This window comes from Osmerus mordax, chromosome 14, assembly GCF_038355195.1.
Source record: "Osmerus mordax isolate fOsmMor3 chromosome 14, fOsmMor3.pri, whole genome shotgun sequence".
Lineage (NCBI taxonomy): Eukaryota > Metazoa > Chordata > Actinopteri > Osmeriformes > Osmeridae > Osmerus > Osmerus mordax.
The window spans coordinates 891,095-912,535 of record NC_090063.1 but is presented as its reverse complement, the minus strand read 5'-3'; the positions used below and the strand labels follow the sequence as shown (position 1 = coordinate 912,535).

Sequence of the window (21,441 nt, the reverse complement as noted above, 5' to 3'; positions counted from 1 at the left end):
TAGCCTTCTCATTAGTAAATGTTTAAGCCATACTAAAGCATTTGTGGCATAGTTTTTGTCCATTGGAAAATATCCAATTTGAATGTTAGAAATCGCATATATGCAACGTTACGCTGTGAGACCCGCATTCAAATGATCACATAAGTGCAACGCTACTCCTTAATGGGTTAAATAGCATTCTCGAAAAGTGTTTCTTCTGTTGTTTTGTTATAAAAACGAGCTATAAGTCCCTTCGAAATATAAACCACACCACAAGAAAAATGTAAAATCAGGGTATGAACCGCGGTTTTATTTCCGAAAAATACGGTATTTAACTAGAGGGTAGACTTTCTTGGGAAATTGTGTGCTTGCGTCCGTTGCAGATGGGTCAGTTTTTCTAACTTAAATTTTACAACTAATATTTAGGTATAATATAAATATGTATGCATACTTATTGTTTAAGAGGATTGCATAGATTACAAGGATTACATTTGTTGCTGCTCATTTTCACTCCAAAATAATAAGGGTGAAGGGTATAATTCTCTTCTCATTTCCCTGAGATTCTTCTAGTGATATTTTTTATCATTTACTCATATTGCATTCATTCATTAACAAAGACCCCAAGCTCATTCTCAAGCTGATTTACCGGCAGTATCTCAGCTGCAAACTGAAAATATGCCTCCAAAAACATAAATAAGCTTGAAATCTAGTTTTGGAAAACTGGCTAATATAACAAATTTACTGGAAGCGATACTTGACAGTAACAACATCCCTGGTCTGAAGACTCGGCGCTCATGTGACCGGCTACCCACGTTGTATGTAGGAAAAAGCACATTGAACTTTGTCAGCTTCTCTTATACTCCCTCTATATCAGAACCTATACTCATTGATCCTGGTCCTTGGGCCTACTGTAGCCCTGCATGTTTTTAGATGTTTATCTGCTCCAAATGACTGGGTTGTCAAAACAAAAGTTGGAAGCAAGATACCACTAGTAAGTGTGTCCTTTGTGCACCTCCCCTCACCTGTCACTGGAGGTCAGTTACTGCTTCTGTTGGTAGCCAACTTCCACTGAGGGGATCGTTTGAATGCGCCGGTATTGACAAATATTTCTACTTTACCTTTACATTTATGCATTTAGCAGACGCTTTTATCCAAAGCGAGTTTTACAAAAGTGCATAGGTCACTGATCATAACAACGAGATAGCCCCAAACATTGCGGGTAGCCAAACATGAAGCATACATTGTGAACAACCAAATAAGTGCCAAAGGGAAGAACCATAAGAGCATGTAGTTAGACAAGTTACAATTAGACAGCAAGAACCTCAAAAAGTGCATGTGTACCTGTGGAGAAAGAAAAAAAGCTAGCAACAATGTATTTCACAGCGAGTACAATAATTTAAAGACCGTTACAACAAACCAACAATAGCAACAAGTCTCTCAATAAGAGTCATTGTGATCCTGGAGGAAACTAACATCAGGTCCAGCCAATCATTCCTAAGTGCCGTGGTACTCCCGGAACAAGTGCGTCTTTTCTTGAAGGTGGGGAGACATTCAGTGTCCCTGATGGAGGTGGGGAGTTGATTCCACCATTGGGGGGCCAGACAGGAGAAGAGTGTGTTGTGACCGGGCGCTCTTGAGCCTTGAGCTCTATGTACAGTGGATATAAAAAGTCTACACACCCCTGTTAAAAAGGTCACAAAAGGTTCAATTCAATTAAAGGTGGAAAAAGTTCTGACATGATTTATCTTTGTCTCATTTTTTTACATCACAAAAACCTGGCATTTTAACAGGGTAGACTTTTTATATCCACTGTATATTTGAGACTACACATTCATAGATGTAGGCCTGTGTTTCAACTATATGGAAACAGATTATGAGGTCAATCGGATTAAATGAGCAAAAACTAGGCACAATTTTCCCTCTATCCATATGTTTTTAGTGCAGACGGGAGAGAGATGCCCGTGGAAGGCTAACTAGCTAGATAGAGCGAAGGGCAGTTTGTAACACTCAAAATGGACAGTGGCGTACAACGTTACAGTGAGCTACACGTACAGGTATCTAATGATGATTTTATTATTGTTGCTTGTTTTTTCTACAGTTACACTTGCACTTATAGCGGTTCATGTTGTTTAATTTTAACTTGTTTAACTACATGCTCTTATGGTTCTTCCATTTGGCACTTACTTTGGTTGTTCACAATGTGTGCTTCATGTTTTGGCTACTCGCAATGTTTTTGTGGCTATCTTGTTGTTAGTATCAGTGACCTATGCACTTTGTAAAGCTCTCTCTTGGAAGTCGCTTTGGATAAAAGCGTCTGCTAAATGAATAAATGTAAATGTATGATTATTTCACCAACGAATCGTTGACTTGTAATCTAGAGTTATGTCATAATAATCTAGAGTAATGTCATCATAAATCCTAACACTTATTTGTGAGGCATTTTTATTATTTTAACGATTGAAAACAAACTGCTGTCGTATGTGTTGTCCAACAGAGGCTAATGTCATGATGCTAACGCCTCACTGAAATTGCAGACAATAATATCTACTAATAATAACTAATAATATCAGCGTATATATGTATTGTAAATTACATTTCAAGCAAATAGTTATCACCCTGGCTTTTGCCTGTGGCGTTTCTGCAGCTGTCTTGCAGTTTTAGGTTGTTAACTATCTCCCAGAAGTTAATGAGCGCACAGGTTTGTTACAAGCTAGTTAGCCACTGTTAGCTTCACTTTTCGCCACAAAAACGTAAAACAAACCTAAACCGTGCAACGGAATGTAAAATCCAAGCAAGCAATCGTGACCAAGACGAACATTTTGACAGCAACTTTATCTATGTAGTGCAAAAATTGAGGGATGAGTTATGGTGGGGAAAGAAATAATAATAAATAAACATGTGAGATCACACCCAATAAAAGCATTTATACTTAAATGAGCGATTCAGCATTTTTCCAGAACAGTACACATGTAGCAAACAACTCTGAGGATTTCAGTGTATTTTAGCCAACCATCTTAGAATGCCTGACATGGAGGGTGTGTGTGTGTGTGTGTGAGAGTCAGTTTGTGTTCTTAGATGTTGGTTTTTCCTGTCAGGAGTCTCTGGAACAGCTGAACAGAGACAACCAGCAGCTTAAGACAGAAGTGCAGGAGCTCAACAGCTCGACTTTGGCCACACCCCTCAGAGACCAAGGTTAGAGACCAGTTACTGTCTCTGTGTCATTATGATAATACAATGTTGTCTTTAAAACATTGTCATTGAGATGTTGTATGAGACAACATTCAGAGGGTGTCTACTGTGTGTAAAAGAGACTTTTATGTATAAACAAGTAAAATAATGTTACTTGTGGGTCTGCCACACAGGAGACGGAGTGGAGAGCCAATTGCCACAGGAAGTCTCTCAGAAGTCCTCCTCCATCATCCTACCAAAGGACTTTGAAAACCGGGAAGTGATGGTTAGGAGGACAGGCTACCCATTGCTTTGCATATACTCATTGCCAACATTTAGTATAACCCTAGCTGAGAAAGTTCCAAATATTTCCAACAGTCCCCACAGCGCAAGTTATTTTTCCTAAACCGTAGCTAGCTAGCTGCCGGGCTAAATTACCTAGCATTATACTCTTAGCAATGCTACTACCATGTTAGTGTTACTTGTTAGCCTTCTAATTAGTACATTCTGAAGCGTTTGTCGCATAGTTATCGGAAAATATTCAATTGGAATATTCGAATCACATATTTGGGATGTTACACTGTGGCGCCCTCTTTCAAATGCTCACACAGGGACGCTACTCCTTAAAGGGTTAAGTACCTATTGTTATAGATCCTGTTTTTCTTTCTCTTTTCTATTTAATCACGTATCATGTATTTTATTTATTTTTTTACACTTCCTGTCTGCTGAGTTTGTGTGGTGTGCACTGGCCCAGGTGGAGATGGAGAGGGATGAGATGAGGAGCAGACTGGAAAAGGAAACAAGCCTAGACACTCACCACCAGGCAGCAGAACTGAGCATAGAGCACCAACAACACAGTAACAGCCATGACTGCCACCTAGACTACAACCACTGTTTACATGACTATGGGCATGACATCAAAAAAAGAAATGATCACAAACATACAGGTGAGCAACAGATAGGGTTCCACAGGCTTTGGAAGATATTGAAAGTTGATAAGTTGTTAATAAAAATAAGTCCTTGAATGTTTTTGAGAATGAATAATTGAATGTGTGTTAAGTCAGCGTGTCATGGTTGCATAAGAATTCCATACATATGTTTTAAATTCAGCGGACCATTTGTGACACGATCTCATGAAGAGGGTCTGTATTTTCTGCTAGGAACGGATTTATTTTTATGTTACAGTTTTCCTTTTCTTGTATATTACAAAAGTTAGTGTTAAAGAAGTCACTCAATATAATAAACATGTTTAGGATCACTAAATACTCATAATTTGTGCTTGTTTACCTAAGCTTCCAGTTGAGCTGTGGGCACGTCATGCGTGATATACAGTGGAGCAAAAAAGTATTTAGTCAGCCACCAATTTTGCAAGTTTTCCCACTTAAAAAGATGAGAGAGGACTAATGTTCATCATAGGTACACTTCAACTATGAGACAAAATTAGGGGGGAAAAATCCAGAAAATCACATTGGAATTTATTTGCAAATTATGGTGGAAAATAAGTATTTGGTCAATAACAAAAGTCCATCTCAATACTTTGTTATATACCCTTTGTTGGCAATGACAGCGGTCAAACATTTTCTCCACAAGGTTTTTACACACTGTTGCTGGTAGTTTGGCCCATTCCTCCATGCAGATCTTCTCTAGAGCAGTGATGTTTTGGGGCTGTCGCTGGGCAACACGGATTTTCAACTCCCTTCAAAGATTTTCTATGGGGTTGAGGTCTGGAGACTGGCTAAGCCACTCCAGGACCTTGAAATGCTTCTACGAAGCCACTCCTTCGTTGCCCGGGCGGTGTGTTTGGGATCATTGTCATGCTGAAAGACCCAGCCACGTTTCATCTTCAATGCCCTTGCTGATGGAAGGAGGTTTTCACTCAAAATCTCACGATACATTCATTCTTTACTTTACACGGATCAGTTGTCCTAGTCCCTTTGCAGAAAAACAGCCCCAAAGCATTAAGTTTCCACCCCCATGCTTCACAGTAGGTATGGTGTTCTTTGGATGCAACTCAGCATTCTTTCTCCTCCAAACACAACAAGTTGAGTTGTTACCAAAAAGTTCTATTTTGGTTTAATCTGACCATATGACATTCTCCCAATCCTCTTCTGGATCATCCAAAGGATTTCTAGCTAACTTCAGATGGGCCCAGACATGTACTGGCTTAAGCAGGACACGTCTGGCACTGCAGGATTTGAGTCCCTGGCGACGTAGTGTGTTACTGATGGTAGCCTTTGTTACTTTGGTCCCAGCTCTCTGCAGGTCATTCACTAGGTCCCCCCGTGTGGTTCTTGTATTTTTGCTCACCGTTCTTGTGATCATTTTGACCCCACGGGGTGAGATCTTGCGTGGAGCCCCAGATCGAGGAAGATTATCAGTGGTCTTGTATGTCTTCCATTTTCTAATAATTGCTCCCACAGTTGATTTCTTCACACCAAGCTGCTTACCTATTGCAGATTGAGTCTTCCCAGCCTGGTGCAGGTCTACAATTTTGTTTCTGGTGTCCTTTGACAGCTCTTTGGTCTTGGCCATAGTGGAGTTTGGAGTCTGACTGTTTGAGGTTGTGGACAGGTGTCTTTTATACTGATAACGAGTTCAAACAGGTGCCATTAATACAGGTAACGAGTGGAGGACAGAGCCGCCTCTTAAAGAAGAAGTTACAGGTCTGTGAGAGACAGAAATCTTGCTTTTTTGAAGGTGACCAAATACTTATTTTCCACTCATCTGCAAATAAATTCTTAAAAAATCAGACAGTGATTTTCTGGATTTTTTTAATTCTCATTTTGTCTCATTGTTGAAGTGTACCTATGATGAAAATTACAGGCCTCTCTCATCTTTTTAAGTGGGAGAACTTGCACAATTGGTGGCTGACAAAATCCTTTTTGCCCCACTGTAATTTGATTTGGATCACGGTGCAGCCGGTTTCCCCTAGGCTATCTATAGCACGAATAGGGGGTCAATGGTCCCCTAATGATCGCTAGATGGCTCTTCTTGCAAGCAGCCAAGGCAAGGTCGAAAACTGAAGTGGCCTTAGCAGTGTTTCACCTACCATTATATTAGGGGGGCACCCGGCCCACCCCAATGGCACCCCCCGCCCCCCCTGGAAGGTCAAGTAAATTATTATTATTTATTTTTTTTATAGCGCCAGATCACAAAATAAGTCATTTAAGATTACCTTTCCTATAAAACAGGTCTATAGCTTGCTCTTTTATTAAACGAACTAAATGGCCTTATGTTATTTATCTTATTTACACGACGCCATGTCATTTCTGTCTCTACATGGTCGGGCCACCATGTCTCTACATGGTCGCACCCCCGTCCCCCTCAATCTGTCATTCATTTCTGCGTTGATAGTCGGTGACTGTTTCATTAGAACGATTGTTGTCTAGCCCTTCAATCATTCAACAAAATGTAATTTATTAGAACTTTCGACAGAGTGATGCTCGTCATAAAACAGTCTTTTGGAGGCTATCAACATCTGGTCTTCCTTAAGCAACAATCAATTAATAAAATGTAAGTCACATCCTTCTCCACAATGAACTCCTGATCAAAGAACAGACATGCAGCTATCATGATCCTTCCTATCATCAGCTCACTCCTAAAACAATACAATCTGAATACAATGAGTTGAAACAGTCCCCTGAGACCTACTGTCTCAAAACGGTCTTTATTATCCTTCCATTTCACAGGATTAGCAGCTAAGACCACTGCATAATACTCCAGGGGGCATCCATCCCAAATGGTGAACTGTCTTTTGCAATGATTGCCCATATTCTGTTCAAAGAGTGCGTGAACTTAACAATAAGTTAAATTACATGTTGTCTTGAGCTGTAAGTATCAGAATGGAATGCTCTGAACTGGTTTTGAGTTGACAACTATGAAAGGACCTGAGACCAAATGCATTGATACACGATGCAATCAATACTTAGAATGGGGGATGGATATCGCACCTTTTCAAACAGCCTAAAAATGCATTTACGGTTTACCAACTCAAAAAATAAGAAATCCTGTGCACAACGCAATGCCCGAGATTACCCCATTTATTATATTTAGTCCGTAGATGTAAAGGGAACAAAACGTATTCTAAATTCTGTCAGGCTAGTTGTAGTAGAGAAGCTACCTACTTGATTTATCAAATGCAACTTTTGTTTTACACAATGCGCTACTGCTCTTGCATTACCCGCCATCCACAATTGGAACTGGAGTCCCAATGTTACAGTAGGCTAATGGCCTACATAAAACCACAATAGACATTCGCAACCATATGATATTATCCACTGTATATTATACAATGCCTGTCTTGTCAGTTGTTAGCTAAATTAAATAGGCTAAGCATGTAATATCAAGTAAGCCTATATAATTTCTAGTGGTGGGCATAGATTTTTATTTTTTTTATCTAGATTAATCTCACTGTAATATTGGCATTAATCTAGATTAAAATGTCTCATTTGAATTCCGCCGAAGGCATTCAGAATATGTGTGCTACCCCAATAATGACTAAAAGTAAGTCTTTGAGAACGGGTTTCTCAAGCCAGGTGGCGCATTAGACCAGGGTCACATCTCCTGTTTCCAAAATCCATCACAAACTGCTTGAGTAAGCTGTTCTACTATTATAATTGGTGATGAAAATAAATTATGTTCAATAAGATGTACATGTGTTTTATTAACTGTTTATTAGATTAGTTAGCTTGGCTGATAGAGCTGAGCTGACGGGCTTGCCTCGGTTGCACTCAAACATCGTAGTTTGACGACGACTCTTCCCCTGCGCTACATCAGTGCTTGGCCCGGCATTTTCCGCATTAGCTAAGGGATGCTTTGCGTTTAGGTGGTATTTGAGACTGGAAGAACTCCTACAATAAACTTATTCCGCATATCACAAGGTGCAAACAACCTTAGTCTTGTCGAGGTTTCCATTGGGAAGCTTCTTAAAAATAAATTTTCCCTGAAGCAAGCCAGGCGGCTTCATAGCTGCATCCATGTTAGCCCGTCAGGTTTGATGTGATAATTTCATACACAAGGCATACACACAGGTTTTAAGACTCGTTCTCGCCCCCTACAGTGCAATTCGGCTAGGTATACATCCGCGCTAAAATATCAAGGTGAAAGTCATCATAGCTTGCGGCCCACCACTAATAATTTCCTAACTAATTACACTTGGCTCTCATTTTTGCAATAACCTTCTTGGACCTTGCCCTGAAAATAAATGAAGAACATTGCATGTTTTGCCAGTATAATTGGATCTAATTAGACCATTGACAGTTTATGATGTCCCTGTGTGTTTCTACTTTTGAGTGGGGACAACAACGCGATCAGTCAATTTGGATAATTTCGGGCTACTATATACCAACTGCAGTCTAACCCAATCTAAAAGTTGGTGACATCTTTCAGCCAATAAACTATATTTTGCTGAATGATTGAAGGAATAGACAACAAACATTGTAATTAAATAATCACCAACTAACAACACGGACATGAATGACAGATTGACATGGCAAGTTAATTTTCCGACCTTGCCTTAAGCTTCGTGCAAGAAGTGCCATCGAGCGATCATTACGTGTCAGTAGAAACATCCCTGTCTGAAGGTTCATTTGACCCCTAACTGCGCTATAAGTAGGGGGAAATGGCTCAGCGCTTCTAGTGTTAAACAAAGTTTAGGCAACTAACCCTAGCATAGAGGCCCAGTTTCAAAATAAAAGCTCCGGAAGAACAAGACCCAGTTTTATAATAAACGCAAAAAAACAACTATACTGTAAGCCATATGGAAATTGATTTTTGGACCCCCTTTTTAGACAATTTTCAGATATTTTTACAAACTTAGTTCAACATTAATATCCACAAAGTTGGTGATGTTTGCATGAGCGATTTATGGCACCGATTTATGGCCAAATTTGCATCAGACCCATGCATATAATTGGAACTGGTGGCACCACCTATTGTGGCACCACCTATTGAGAGATTTTGAAGTAGTTGTTCAACATTGTTATGAAACATCCTGTAAGTTTTGTAAAGATTGGAAAAAAATGCCTGATTCATAGTCTGACTTGTGTTAATCAACGGACATTTCTTGCATTAGTAGTGTACCCTATTGGTTAAATTGAATGAAACTGTGAGCGTATGTTTCTGGTACTGATGTGGATACATTTTTTTTGTTAATTATCCCATTATTGCTCAACACTCCCCTTTTAAAGTTAATTGGTCTATCTTGAAAACAAAATAAGATATTAAGATTCAGTTTTTGAATCCTTGGTCCTTTGTTACATTTACATTTATTCATTTAGCAGACACTTTTATCCAAAGCGACTTCCAAGAGAGAGCTTTACAAAGTGCATAGGTCACTGATAATAACAACAAGATAGCCCCAAAAACATTGCGAGTAGCCAAAACATGAAGCACATATTGTGAACAACCAAAATAAGTGCCAAAGGGAAGAACCATAAGAGCATGTAGTTAAACAAGTTACATTTAAACAACATGAACTGCTGTAAGTGCAGGTGTACCTGTAGAAAAACAAGCAACAATAATAAAAACAATATATCACAGCGAGTACAAAAATTTCAATCAGTTACCACTAACCACAAGTCTCTAAGCAAGAGTCATTGTGATCCTTGAGGAAACTAACATCGGGTCAAGCGAACCGTTCCTAAGTACCGTTGTACTCCCGGAACAAGTGCGTCTTGAGCCTTTTCTTGAAGGTGGAGTCAGTATCTCTGATGGAGGTGGGGAGTTGATTCCACCACTGGGGGGCCAGACAGGAGAAGAGCTTGTGTTGGGACTGGGCGGTCTTGAGCGGTGGGACCACCAGGCGGTTGTCTGAAGAAGACCGTAGGTGACGGGTGGGGGTGTAAGGCTGCAGGAGAGACTTCCTGTAGTCGGGTGCAGTCCCGTTCACTGCTCGGAAGGTCAGTACCAGGGTCTTGAATCTGATACGGGCCGTGATAGGTAGCCAGTGGAGAGAGATGAGGAGCGGGGTAACATGGGAGCGTCTGGGTAGATTGTAGACCAGGCGGGCCGCTGTGTTCTGAATCCTCTGAAGAGGATTACCTCGACAGGTAGGATGAGATCTACTGGAGTGCAGTGCCAGTGATGCCCATCTCAGAAAGTCTGGAGAGCAGGATCTGGTGGTTAACCGTATAAAACGCTGCACAAAGGTCCAGCAGAATGATGACGGATGACCTGGAAGCCGCTCTGGCAGACTGGAGGGCAGTGGTGACTGAAAGGAGGGCAGTCTCTGTGGAGTGGCCAGTCTTGAAGCCCGATTGGTTGGGGTCAAGCAGGTTGTTCTGAGAGAGAAGGTTTGACAGTTGGTTAGATACAGCACGTCGTTTTTCTAATTGATGGAAAATCCATCATGGTATATTTTTATGGTACAAAAGGCATTTTTGGAGTTTGACTTGTGTGTTCAATTTGAAGTCAAACCAACTTATGGTGTGGGGAGCATGGCATTTTAATTGTTTTTCACATTAATTATCTGGCCGATTGGGCTCAATTTTGTACATTGTATATTTTTTCTTGTGATTACTATTTTGAAGGATTGGTGGCAATGAAAAACATTATTGGCAAGTTATGTCAGTGTTTCTTTTTGTTATGTCTCAAACTCAAGCTTTTCACCCATTGTGGCTCTTAATGCACCTTATTGTGGTTGAAAAAGGAAATGAAAAATTACTCTTGTCATCTGATTCTGAAGGTTGCCAACCCCTTAAAAAAGAAAAAATATGCAGGATTTGGTGTTTGATGATTATGTAAACCTAACCCAGCACCACCTCTTCTCCCTAGACTTGGAAGGTGGAGTCCCAGTAGAAGTCTATGAGGCATTGAGGGTTTCTACAGAGAAACTTCAGATGCGCTTCACCTCCCTAATGCAGGAGAAGGCGGACCTGAAGGACAGAATGGAAGAACTAGAGCACCGCTGTATCCAGCTGTCTGGAGAGACTGACACTATAGGTGAGACACCATTAGGACTGGGCGATATCTAAAAAAATATATCTCGATATTGTCAAAATGTTTACGATATTCGATGTATATTGCGATGTTTTCATTTGCATTTAAACAATAAAACATGATTATACAATTTAGATAGAACAGCTATTGTTACAAAGTACAAAATGTGTAGTGCAAATTTAAGCAGTTACCATAACATGGTACTTGCAACTTGACAAAATGGACCTCACATGGAACAATTCATGCAGTGGTTCTTATGTGACAGGACAAAAAGAGAGCAAAAGAGAGTGCCTGTGCAAGTGCAATTTTCACTTTGTGAGCATGTGCACAAACGGTGTGTGTGTACAAATAAATACATGTGTTGAGCGGTATGAAATCTGTTGTCCTGAAATACTACAGCGATTAGGCGATTTACGTATGTGCGCTTACGCAGCCTCACCGACAGGAGACACTGAGTTAGCTGTTGTTTAGCCCTCGAAAATGTCTGCTCACGGTAAAAAATGAAAAACTTTGATACAGAATGTAGAGTTTTTAACAAGACATGCACTTCTAAGTATCTGATAACTGAAGTCAAAGGCAGAATTGTGTGCTTAGTTTGTGGAGAACAGGTCGCTGTGTTGAAGGATTACACATTGAATCGACACTACGGGACTAAACACGCGGACAAATACAAGAATTTAACTGATGCAGAGTGGGTGCGAGCCGCTGATGGATTGCTAGTTAAACTGCAGACCCTGATGATCACCTGTCAGTTATCCTTCGCATATCTGCCTCAGACATCAATGCACTTGTTCAAGCCCAAGACAGACTGGATTTTTCTCACTGAGTAAGAAAAACGGAATTTCATACATATGTTTTAAATTCAGCGGACCATTTGTGACACGATCTCATGAAGAGGGTCCGTATTTTCTGCTAGGAATGGATATTTTTTTTTTCAGTGCAACAAAATCTATCATGGCGGACCTTATGGGTCCTTGAGGCATTTTTGTTCCTAGTGAGAAATAAGGCATGTACGCCTAGTTTCTGAAGAATTGACTTGTGGGCGTGGCCTGTGGCGCCTCCTAAAGTCAAATGTTGCCCATATTTGATGTGGGGGTACCCACTGGCCTGTAGTGTCAATGTGCCAAATTAGAACAATGTTGACTAGGGATTTTTTTTTATATATGGGGGCACAATGGCGGGTTCTTCCTCAACATTGCTAACTTTTGCAAAATTTACATGATACAGACAGGTATTTCATAAATGTACACAACATTTCAAGACAATTGGAGCAACGGCTGATTTTAAGTCATTTTTTGAAATGTAGAGAGAACTCCATGCTGCCCATTATGGGTTCTTGAGACTTTTTTGTTCCCCATGAGCAACAAAGAATGCATACCAACTTTCAGACATCTTGGCCTGATGGGGTCAAAACGCCACCCTTTTGAAAGTGACAACTTTGAAGCATGTTCTGTAAGGCCACCTGTGGTCTGGTCAGGCCCATCATGCAGAGATCCATTCTTGAAAATCTTTAACTCAAGACTGAGACTTTTGTCAGTTGTGGAATTTCTGTTTTATCACCCAGAAGGCATAAACGTGGGGAAAATGGCAAAGATAGTCCTACCCATGTCTCTAAGAAATCCAATACTCCATGCCAAAATGGGTTGACCATAGCACATTCCCATATGAGATGTACAAATGTGCCCATCTCTTTTTTGCATTTCCAGCATGTGTTGGTACTTATTAGTCCTATTTTGAAAAGCCTGCATGGTGTCCAGAAGTACCGGTGTAGAATTTTATATTGAGTGAATTTACCTCTAGTTTCCTTTATATATCTACCATTATCAGTCAAAATCTGTTTCCAAGTATCATTGTCAATCTGACAGTCAAGGTCCCTCTGCCAGATTATCCTCAAATCGTCACATGTGCTGCTGGTTACTTATTGTATGTATTCCCTTATCTAACCATCCCCTCCAAAATACAGTTTGTTTCCCTATTTTGACTTCTGAGTTTAACCGAAGTGATGCATATAGCTGCTGGTAATGTAAAACCTTGTGTATTTTATTAACCTTTGCCCATACCTCCCTAGAATGTTTAATTATTGGATTCTTGTCTCTCTCTTTGTCAGTTGACTGCTGAGATATTACAGTTATAGGCTGGAACGGCTCGGCCAGAGCCTTTTCAATAGCGGCCCACTCCAAACCAGACTCTGTCCCACTCCAATGTTTAGCTATCTTGACCATTTCAAAAGACCAACTATATAGTCTAACGTCAGGTATACCCAGCCCTCCTTTATCCTTGGGTGCATACAATTTGCTCAACTTAAATCTGGGCTTCCTTCCAGCCCATAGAAAGTCTTTAATGAGATTGTCATACTGTTTAAAAATGTAATCAGGTATGCTGAGCGGTAGCTTGTTGTACATGTTCTACATTTTTATTTTGTTCATTATGTTTAAATGTTCACTGTATGCACCTGCCCACCAAAGTAAATTCCTTGTTTGTGACCACTTACATGGCGATTAAACACAATTCTGATTCCTGCTCGCTCTGCCCACACACTTTCCCCATCCGTGCTGTTTCCTTCTCTCCCAGCGCAGGTCAGCCCAAGGCAGAAATTTGGCGGCCGCATGAGGTTTAGATGTAGCCCAAAAACATCACACCCGCAATCAATACATTTTAACCCACGACACTGTTTTCAAAATTCCCCAATTTATCAAGAAAAGCGCAGATGTGGCAACTCTTTGAGTTAATGTCATCCGGAATCTCAGTCAATACACAAATGACAAGACTCATGAGGATAACTGTGCTAATACAGTGCAAATGATTTTCTGCTTATGAGTGTAACTGGGGAGAATACAGCATTCGAAATACTCAAACATTTTTAGGCTCTATTGTGCCATTAAAACTACACAACATGCACAATCAGGGTGACCAACAGGATTATCTTAACTAACAAACAATAACATTACACACATTTAGCTGAACAAACAAAACAACGTATGTTTAACTTATGGTCTGCCCTTATGGTCTGGGGGTGGGGGCTTTATAGCCAACAAGTTTCCCCCCTAAACTTTAAAAACAGATCTATTGGCCTACTACAGTTGTAAATATCCATTGGCTTCTTCTCCAATTGGGCCTTGATACAATGCCATCTTATATTTTCTGCCCATTCTGCACAATCTTTTGGGACTTTCTTCCGCACCAGCACCTTTTGCACAGTTCCTCTATTTTGCCCTACTACATGTGTTTTCCAACACCAGTTACAATTAACCCTGGGTCATAGCCTTTCACCATTGCATGGTGCCATTCATTCTTCACAGATCACACCCATCAAGTAAAAGTGAATAGTAACTGGTCCAACTCCATGTCCAAGCCCATGATATCTGTGGAGAAATAGTCATCATCCTTGTCAAACCCTCCCCACACAAGTCCCATGACTTTCTAACTTTCGTGTAGGCCCATACTATAGCAGTTTGCAGACATACAACACATGAGACGCAGGAGAGTGAATTAGAGATAATGGTAGTGGGAGGGACCTCCCCTTTCAGACATTTTAGACTCATGGGGTGGAAATGTGGTTTTATTATTCACAAATCTACTTTTCATCTTAAATCCAACTTTTTCTCAGATTTGTGTACTAAATAGGGGTGTCACGATACCGAGAATTCAGTAGTCGGTGCCAACACAAGTCAAATAACACAATTCTCGATGCCGATTTAGATACCACGGTAAAAAAAAAGTTTTCTAAGATTCCATGTACTTTAACTTGAAACATGATCTTCTTTATTAATATAGTTGAAAATATCAAAATGTCATAACAAGACATAAAAACATGTGCAATATAGCATAGAACAACATAACAAAGTGCAATTAATGCTCCTAGTGCAACAACTAGTCAGACACATTCCAGACATAATTTGAAAAGGTACTGTGCAAAAACAACATCAGTGCAAAACAAAATAGTGGATATAGCAGTGCAGCCATTCAGCTAACAAGATGAACATGTTTTGTTTTTTTCACAGCATTGCACACCTTTTTTTGGCTAGTTCAAGGTTTTTACAGAGGAAAAATAACATGTCAACATGGTCTTGGGTAAATCGATCTCATATTCGAAATTTGATTGTAGATTAATTACAATTAGGCTAATTGCGGCAAATTTTCTGCTCTGTCACTCGCAAATCGTCTTTTACATCTAGTTGTATTGGCATCGTGTTTTGACAAACCAATTGCATATTCATTTGTAACTATATTAAACTAGGATATTCAGTGAATTTTGCTAGTTCTGACAGGATACTTGCAAGATGCTCTCTTTCTCTCTCTCTCCCCTTCTAACCGAGGTATATAGGCTAGCGTTAAAACTACAGCATAAGCTACGTACATAACATAAGCCATTGTAACAAATGTGCCCACCATCCCAAACATCATGTAACGAGTATTTCAGTATGACAGATTAAAAAAAAACTTAAAACGTTCATTCTTTGGATGTTGTTCATATGAATCAGAACTCACATCATTTCCGGAAGAGGTCAGGTGGCTGAGCGGTTAGGGAGTCAGACTCGTAATCTGAAGGTTACCGGTTCGATTCCCGGCTGTGCAAAATGACGTTGTGTCCTTGGGCAAGGCACTTCACCCTACTTGCCTCGGGGGGAATGTCCCTGTACTTACTGTAAGTCGCTCTGGATAAGAGCGTCTGCTAAAAGAAGTGCAGCACCGATGCTGCTAACACTGGCATTGTTGCCTACGGTGCCTCAAAAACCTGGGCATCGTCTGTGTTTTGTCATTTTAGAACCGGAAGGTTTCGGTAGTATCGGTTCTCGTGACATCTCTAGTACTAAATATTGTCAAGGGTCTTCCATTGAACTTGTGCTTGAATCAGAGTATCGATTAATCTATAGTGGATGTATAAAGCCATATTTTAGAGTTAGCAAAAACGTATATTTCCCTTTAATTCAATAATTTTGGAGATGCCTTGGCACATGGTAAAATATTGTAGTGTCTACCTTGTGTGTGGAACAGATCAAGTCCGTAGGTCAATGTGGCACTTATTTATAGACACATGAAATATGTGCCACGGATGAAAATGTACCAATATATTAATAATTTGGCCATTTTGTAATATATTCTTTATTGCGTCGCATCCTATAGGAAGACATATATCCTACAAATCAGTTTCTTATTTCAAGTCAATCGGAGCTATGGTTCATGAGAAGATTTGTGTAGTTTTGGACAAATCTTTCTTGTACAGAAATATCCAATATGGTGGCCGTAATAGGTTATTGACGCTTTTTTGGTCCTCACAAGAAGTAAGGCATATGTACTGAATTTCAGAATTTTGGGACTTATGGCCTGCAAAGGGCATCCCTTTGAAAATTGACATATTGGGCGTGGCCTGTAGTGCCACCTATTGTCTCGCGTGGGCCATGTTTGGTATGGTAGTTACTAATGCTCTGGTAGTTTCAACATGCCAAATTTCAAAACGTTTTACATTACTGGTCTAGGGGGTGCCATTGACTCCCATGGAACCAGCATTATATTAATAATATCACCAATAATAATAGGCTCCTCCTACCAGAGTAATCCTAATAATAATAGGAATACTAACAATAACAATAGGGTTCTCCTACCGGAGGAACCCTAATGAAGACTTTTGACAATGTTTAGTACACAAATCAGAGAAATACTTGAATGTAAGATGGAAAGTATATTTATTGTGAATATTTGAACTATGCATGCTTGGCTAAATGCTTAGTGCACTCTCCTAGTTGATGTACATGGACAACTTCAGTGTCAAAAGGTTCATCTTGGTAGCGATTCAGTTGCTTGTATTCGATTTTACGTTCCGTTGCACGGTTTAGGCTTGAATTAAGCCAAAAGTGAAGCTAACGGTGGTTAACTACTAGCCACAGTCACTAACGTCATTTACGTCACGAACACACGCGTTACTACCTGTAGTAGAACATTAGTTTAGCAGCTCGTTAATTTCTGGGAGATAGCTAGGCAAACTAGCTATACCTAAAACGGCAAGACAGCTGCAGACACGCCACAGGCAAAGAGGCCAGGGTGATAACTATTTACTCATTTTACTTTGTGATATGAAACAAAATTGTGAAATGTAATGTGCAATATGATATAAGCTGATATTATTAAGCTAGTACATCTACTGATGTATTAGCATCATGACATTAGCCTCTGTTGCCCGGGCGACACATACAACAGCGGTCTGTTTTCAGTCGTTAAAATAAACATTCCCCACAAATATATATTTGTTTTAGCATTTATTATGACATTAGATTACAAGTAAACGATTTGTTGGTGAAATGATCATTACCTGTGGTTTTAAACCAGTGTAGCTCACTGCAACGCTGTATGCGAGACACACTAGTAAGAAAAACAACTCCACCTCTGTTTGGGAAGCCAAATGGCGACAGAACATGTTCGGCACTCCCCTTACTTAAATCAAAAGTCTTTCAATAGGTGAAACTATCTGACTACTAAACTGAACTTCAATGCCACAGCCTGAACTTTGTCAATCTGTTCACAAAGGTCTCTTACAGGAAAACGGCTAACGAGTGCCCATTTTAAAGTACAGTAGCTAGTACATTCTGAGTGTTACGAACTGCCCTTCGATCTAGCTACTTAGCTTGCACGGGCATTTCTTTCCCGAAACGTAGGCCTATATCTACAAATGTGTGGAAGTATACATTTGTATAGAAGTATTTCCGGCGCATTCAAACAATCCCCTCAGTGAAGTTTGGTTAGCAACAGCAGCAATGACTGACCTTAGTGACAGGTGGGGGGGGGGGGGGGGGGGGAGTTGTTGGGCTTATTAGTTGTAGGCTATCTATCTTGCTCCCAATTTTGGTTTTCACAACCCAGTCATTTGGAGCAGATAAACATCTAAAAACCTGCAGGGCTACAGTAGACCCAGGGACCAGGATCAATGACCAGGACTGAGAGAGGCTGATATTAGGGAGGATAAGAGAAGCTGACAAAGTTGAATGTGCTTTTCCATACTTACAATGTGGATAGCCGGTCATATGAGCAACGAGCCTTCAGACCAGGGATGTTACTGTCAAGTATCGCTTCCAGTAGACTTGTTAAAAACAGTTTTCCAAACATAAATGTCAAGTTTATTTCCGTTTTTGGAGGCATATTTTCAGTTTGCAGGTACTGTTTGAATCGCGATTCTATCTGAAATACTGCCGGTGACGTTGTTAGAATAAGCGTGTTTCAAAGGGGGTTCTTTATTAATAAATGAATGCAATATGAACAGGCTAAATGCTTGAAAATATCACTAGAAGGGAAAAACTTAAGGGACGTTTAACTCATAGAGGTTAGGACAATTTTTACCACGGATTTCCCAATTTCTTTGTTTTGATGCAACTTTTCAACTATGCCTATCACCATTCCCTCTTGCAGGGGAAATGAGATGACAACCGTTTCATTCTAACCTTCACTCTTAGTATTTTGAGTTGTAAATGAGCAGCAACAAATGTATGCTTTTAAATCTATGCAATATTCATAAATAATAAGTATGCCTTTTTATATAAAATACAGAAATATCAATTGTAAAGATTTCTGTGAAACCCATCTTCAACAGACGCAAGCACACCCGACAATTTCCCCAGAATTTGTACCCTCTCTAGTTTATTTAGCTTTGGAACACTGAAACTCAAGAATAGCCATGCATACCAAAATGTCGTTGGTATGCATGGCTCATGGGGAACAAAAACACTAATGTCTGCAGCATGGATTTTTCTCGTGACAATTTGTGAAAAATTAAAAACATCCATTGCTCCAATTTGTCTTGAAATGTTGTGTACATGTATGAAATACATGTCTGTATCATCAAAAAATGGTTTACAATGTTGAGGAGTAATCTGATTGCAGCTATATTTATTATTTTCCCACCTTAACTAGTCCCTCCATTTTTGCACTTCATAGACTCTTTTTCAAAATGTGCGCCTTGATCCCGAAAGCATTTCTTGTATCGGCTGGAAGATTCCATGGCACGGTTTAGGCATAATTTTAGTTTTGGTGGCGAAAAGTGACGCCAACGATGGCTTACTAACTAGCCACAGTCCTAAACTTCACAAACTTGCACGCGGTGACCTACAGTAGATCAGTTCAGTAGCATGTTAGCTTCTAGCTAGCTAGCTAGCTGAAACTGCAAAAGACCGCTGCAGAAACGCCACAGGCAAAGGCCAAAGCACAGGATGGACTGCTGTTTTGGCTAGCTACAATACTAGCTACCAACCAGTTAGATAATACTTAATCATCTTTGTTTTCGCTTTCTTTACGCTGTTGAGCTAGTATTGTGTTGGGACTGTTAGATTATTAAAGCAATTAACCACGAGAGGGGTATCAAATTGTGATCTTAAGTCCTGTAGAGCAATCAATGCCATTCAATATCCAAACTATTTGAAGTGGATAAGCACAAGATGCTTTTACCTACTTCCCTGCGCGGACACATGACCCCCCTAGTCTTTAGACAGGGACGTTGTTACTGCAAGACCAGCAACCTTCTGATAACTAGCCCAATTCCCTAACTGCTCAGCCACCTGACTTGGAAGCCATGCATGCCCATGCCATAACACTGCCTTCATCGTGTTTTACGAGCCTTTCCAAACCTTTTGATTCTTCCGATCATTCTGGTACAGGGAGATCTTATTTTCACTGGTTCAAAGAATGCTGTTCCAGAACTGGGCTGGCATTTTTAGATGTTTTTTGGAAAAGTCTTATCTGGCCTTTCTATTCTGACATTTATGAATGGTTTGCACCTTATGGTGAACCCTCTGTATTTGCTTTTGTAAGTCTTCTATTTATGGCAGACTTGGACAATGATATGCCTACCTCCTGGAGTATTCTTCACTTTGCTGAATGTTGTGAAGGGGTTTGTCTTCATAATGGATCAGATCCTGTGATTCATCAAAGTCGATTAAGGAAAAGCCAGGCTTATTTATCGCTAATTTCATTGAGAGTTCTGTTCCAATTGCTGTGTCTTATTGGTGTCCTAAAGCACCGTTATGTGACATGGTCTGGTGAAAAGGGACGGTTGTTGGCCAACGTAATTTCTCAGTTTTTTACAGATTGTGAAAATTCAGATTGTAAGCTTTCAAATGATGATGCATTGAAATCTGAAATTAGTTGAAGAATATATGCGTATCTGAATGTTGATAAACCTAGATAGCTCTAGGCCAGATTTTTGGCTTCAAAGGTTTTGGACCTTTTCATGCCTTAACAGAGGTGTGATTGTTTTGTGTTTATCATTAGAACATCGAGCGCCGATTATTTCACCGCAGTGAAGAAAAGAAAAAGAGAACCATTTGGCACTTGATCAAATTTCAGGATCCTGCTTTCTTGACCTATTCTAGATGTGTTTAAACACCCAGTATTTTTGTATTGACTACATTGCACTGTACGTTGCTACAAAACCAGCAGAACGTTGGTTCGGTGTGTTGTAGTTCTTGTACACGTTGATAAAACTTCAAATCCTGTGATAAATGCAATACCTGCCAGCGAAATACGTCAGCGTCTCCTCAGAGTTTGTTAAAGTTCTGTTACGTGTGGAAAATGGGAAAGTGTACTTTCAACGAGACATCAAATCAAATTTATTTGTATAGCCCTTTTTACACGCAAGCATGTCACAGAGGGCTTCACATATGCCCATAGAACTGCCCCTCAACCAACCTAAACCCTCAAGGAAGACAAGGAAAAACTCCCAAAAAACTCTCAACAGGAGAAAAAATGGAAGAAACCTTGGGAGGAGCAATTCAGAGAGGGATCCCCTCCTCCAGAGACGGTTGGTGAGAGAGAGGAGCAGAACACAGGCTAAACATAGTCATACAGTGTCGGTGGGTTTTTAAAACACCAAAATCCATTGTTCAACTTTATAGATGTAGGACAGGACCGGGAGACTCGCGACCAGGTCCAGCGTTGGCTGACCGACGACCAGGCAGGTGCTGACAACTCAAACCCCCCACACCACAAGGGATGTGTGTGGGGGGGGACAGAGAGAGGAGAGCAGGGATTAGAGGATGCCAGGAGCAGCTAACAGTTACAGTCATAATAGAATGAGATCCCCACCGGTCAAGTGTGGACTGGTGCAGCAATTTAACAGAGCAAAAAAGGGGAATTTGATGCAACCCCACACACCAAGACAGCGACAGCCCCCCCCATTTGGAACATGAAATCTGTTCCGGGGGAAGAGAACTCTAAAATAAGTTATACTTATAGAATAAGGATGGAAGCAACCCGTCCCCCGTTGCCTCCAACTAGTATCATACTTACCTTTAACAGTCGTAGAATTGACTAAACATTAAAGTTTTTAACCTAATTTTAAATGTCGAAACAGTATCAGACTCCTTAATTGAGACG

General features: G+C 40.3%; 1 protein-coding gene across 4 annotated transcripts in view; it reads left to right on the top strand.

Annotated features, from left to right (window-relative positions):
* Positions 1-21,441, top strand: part of golga2 (golgin A2) — a 119,511-nt gene that overhangs the window by 78,355 nt on the left and 19,715 nt on the right. For all 4 annotated transcript variants that reach the window (XM_067249818.1, XM_067249819.1, XM_067249817.1 and 1 more), the window contains 4 exons: positions 3,075-3,171; positions 3,342-3,433; positions 3,902-4,094; positions 10,921-11,088. In XM_067249818.1, the coding sequence (XP_067105919.1) occupies positions 3,075-3,171; positions 3,342-3,433; positions 3,902-4,094; positions 10,921-11,088 (550 nt within the window). The remainder of the gene's footprint in view (positions 1-3,074; positions 3,172-3,341; positions 3,434-3,901; positions 4,095-10,920; positions 11,089-21,441) is intronic.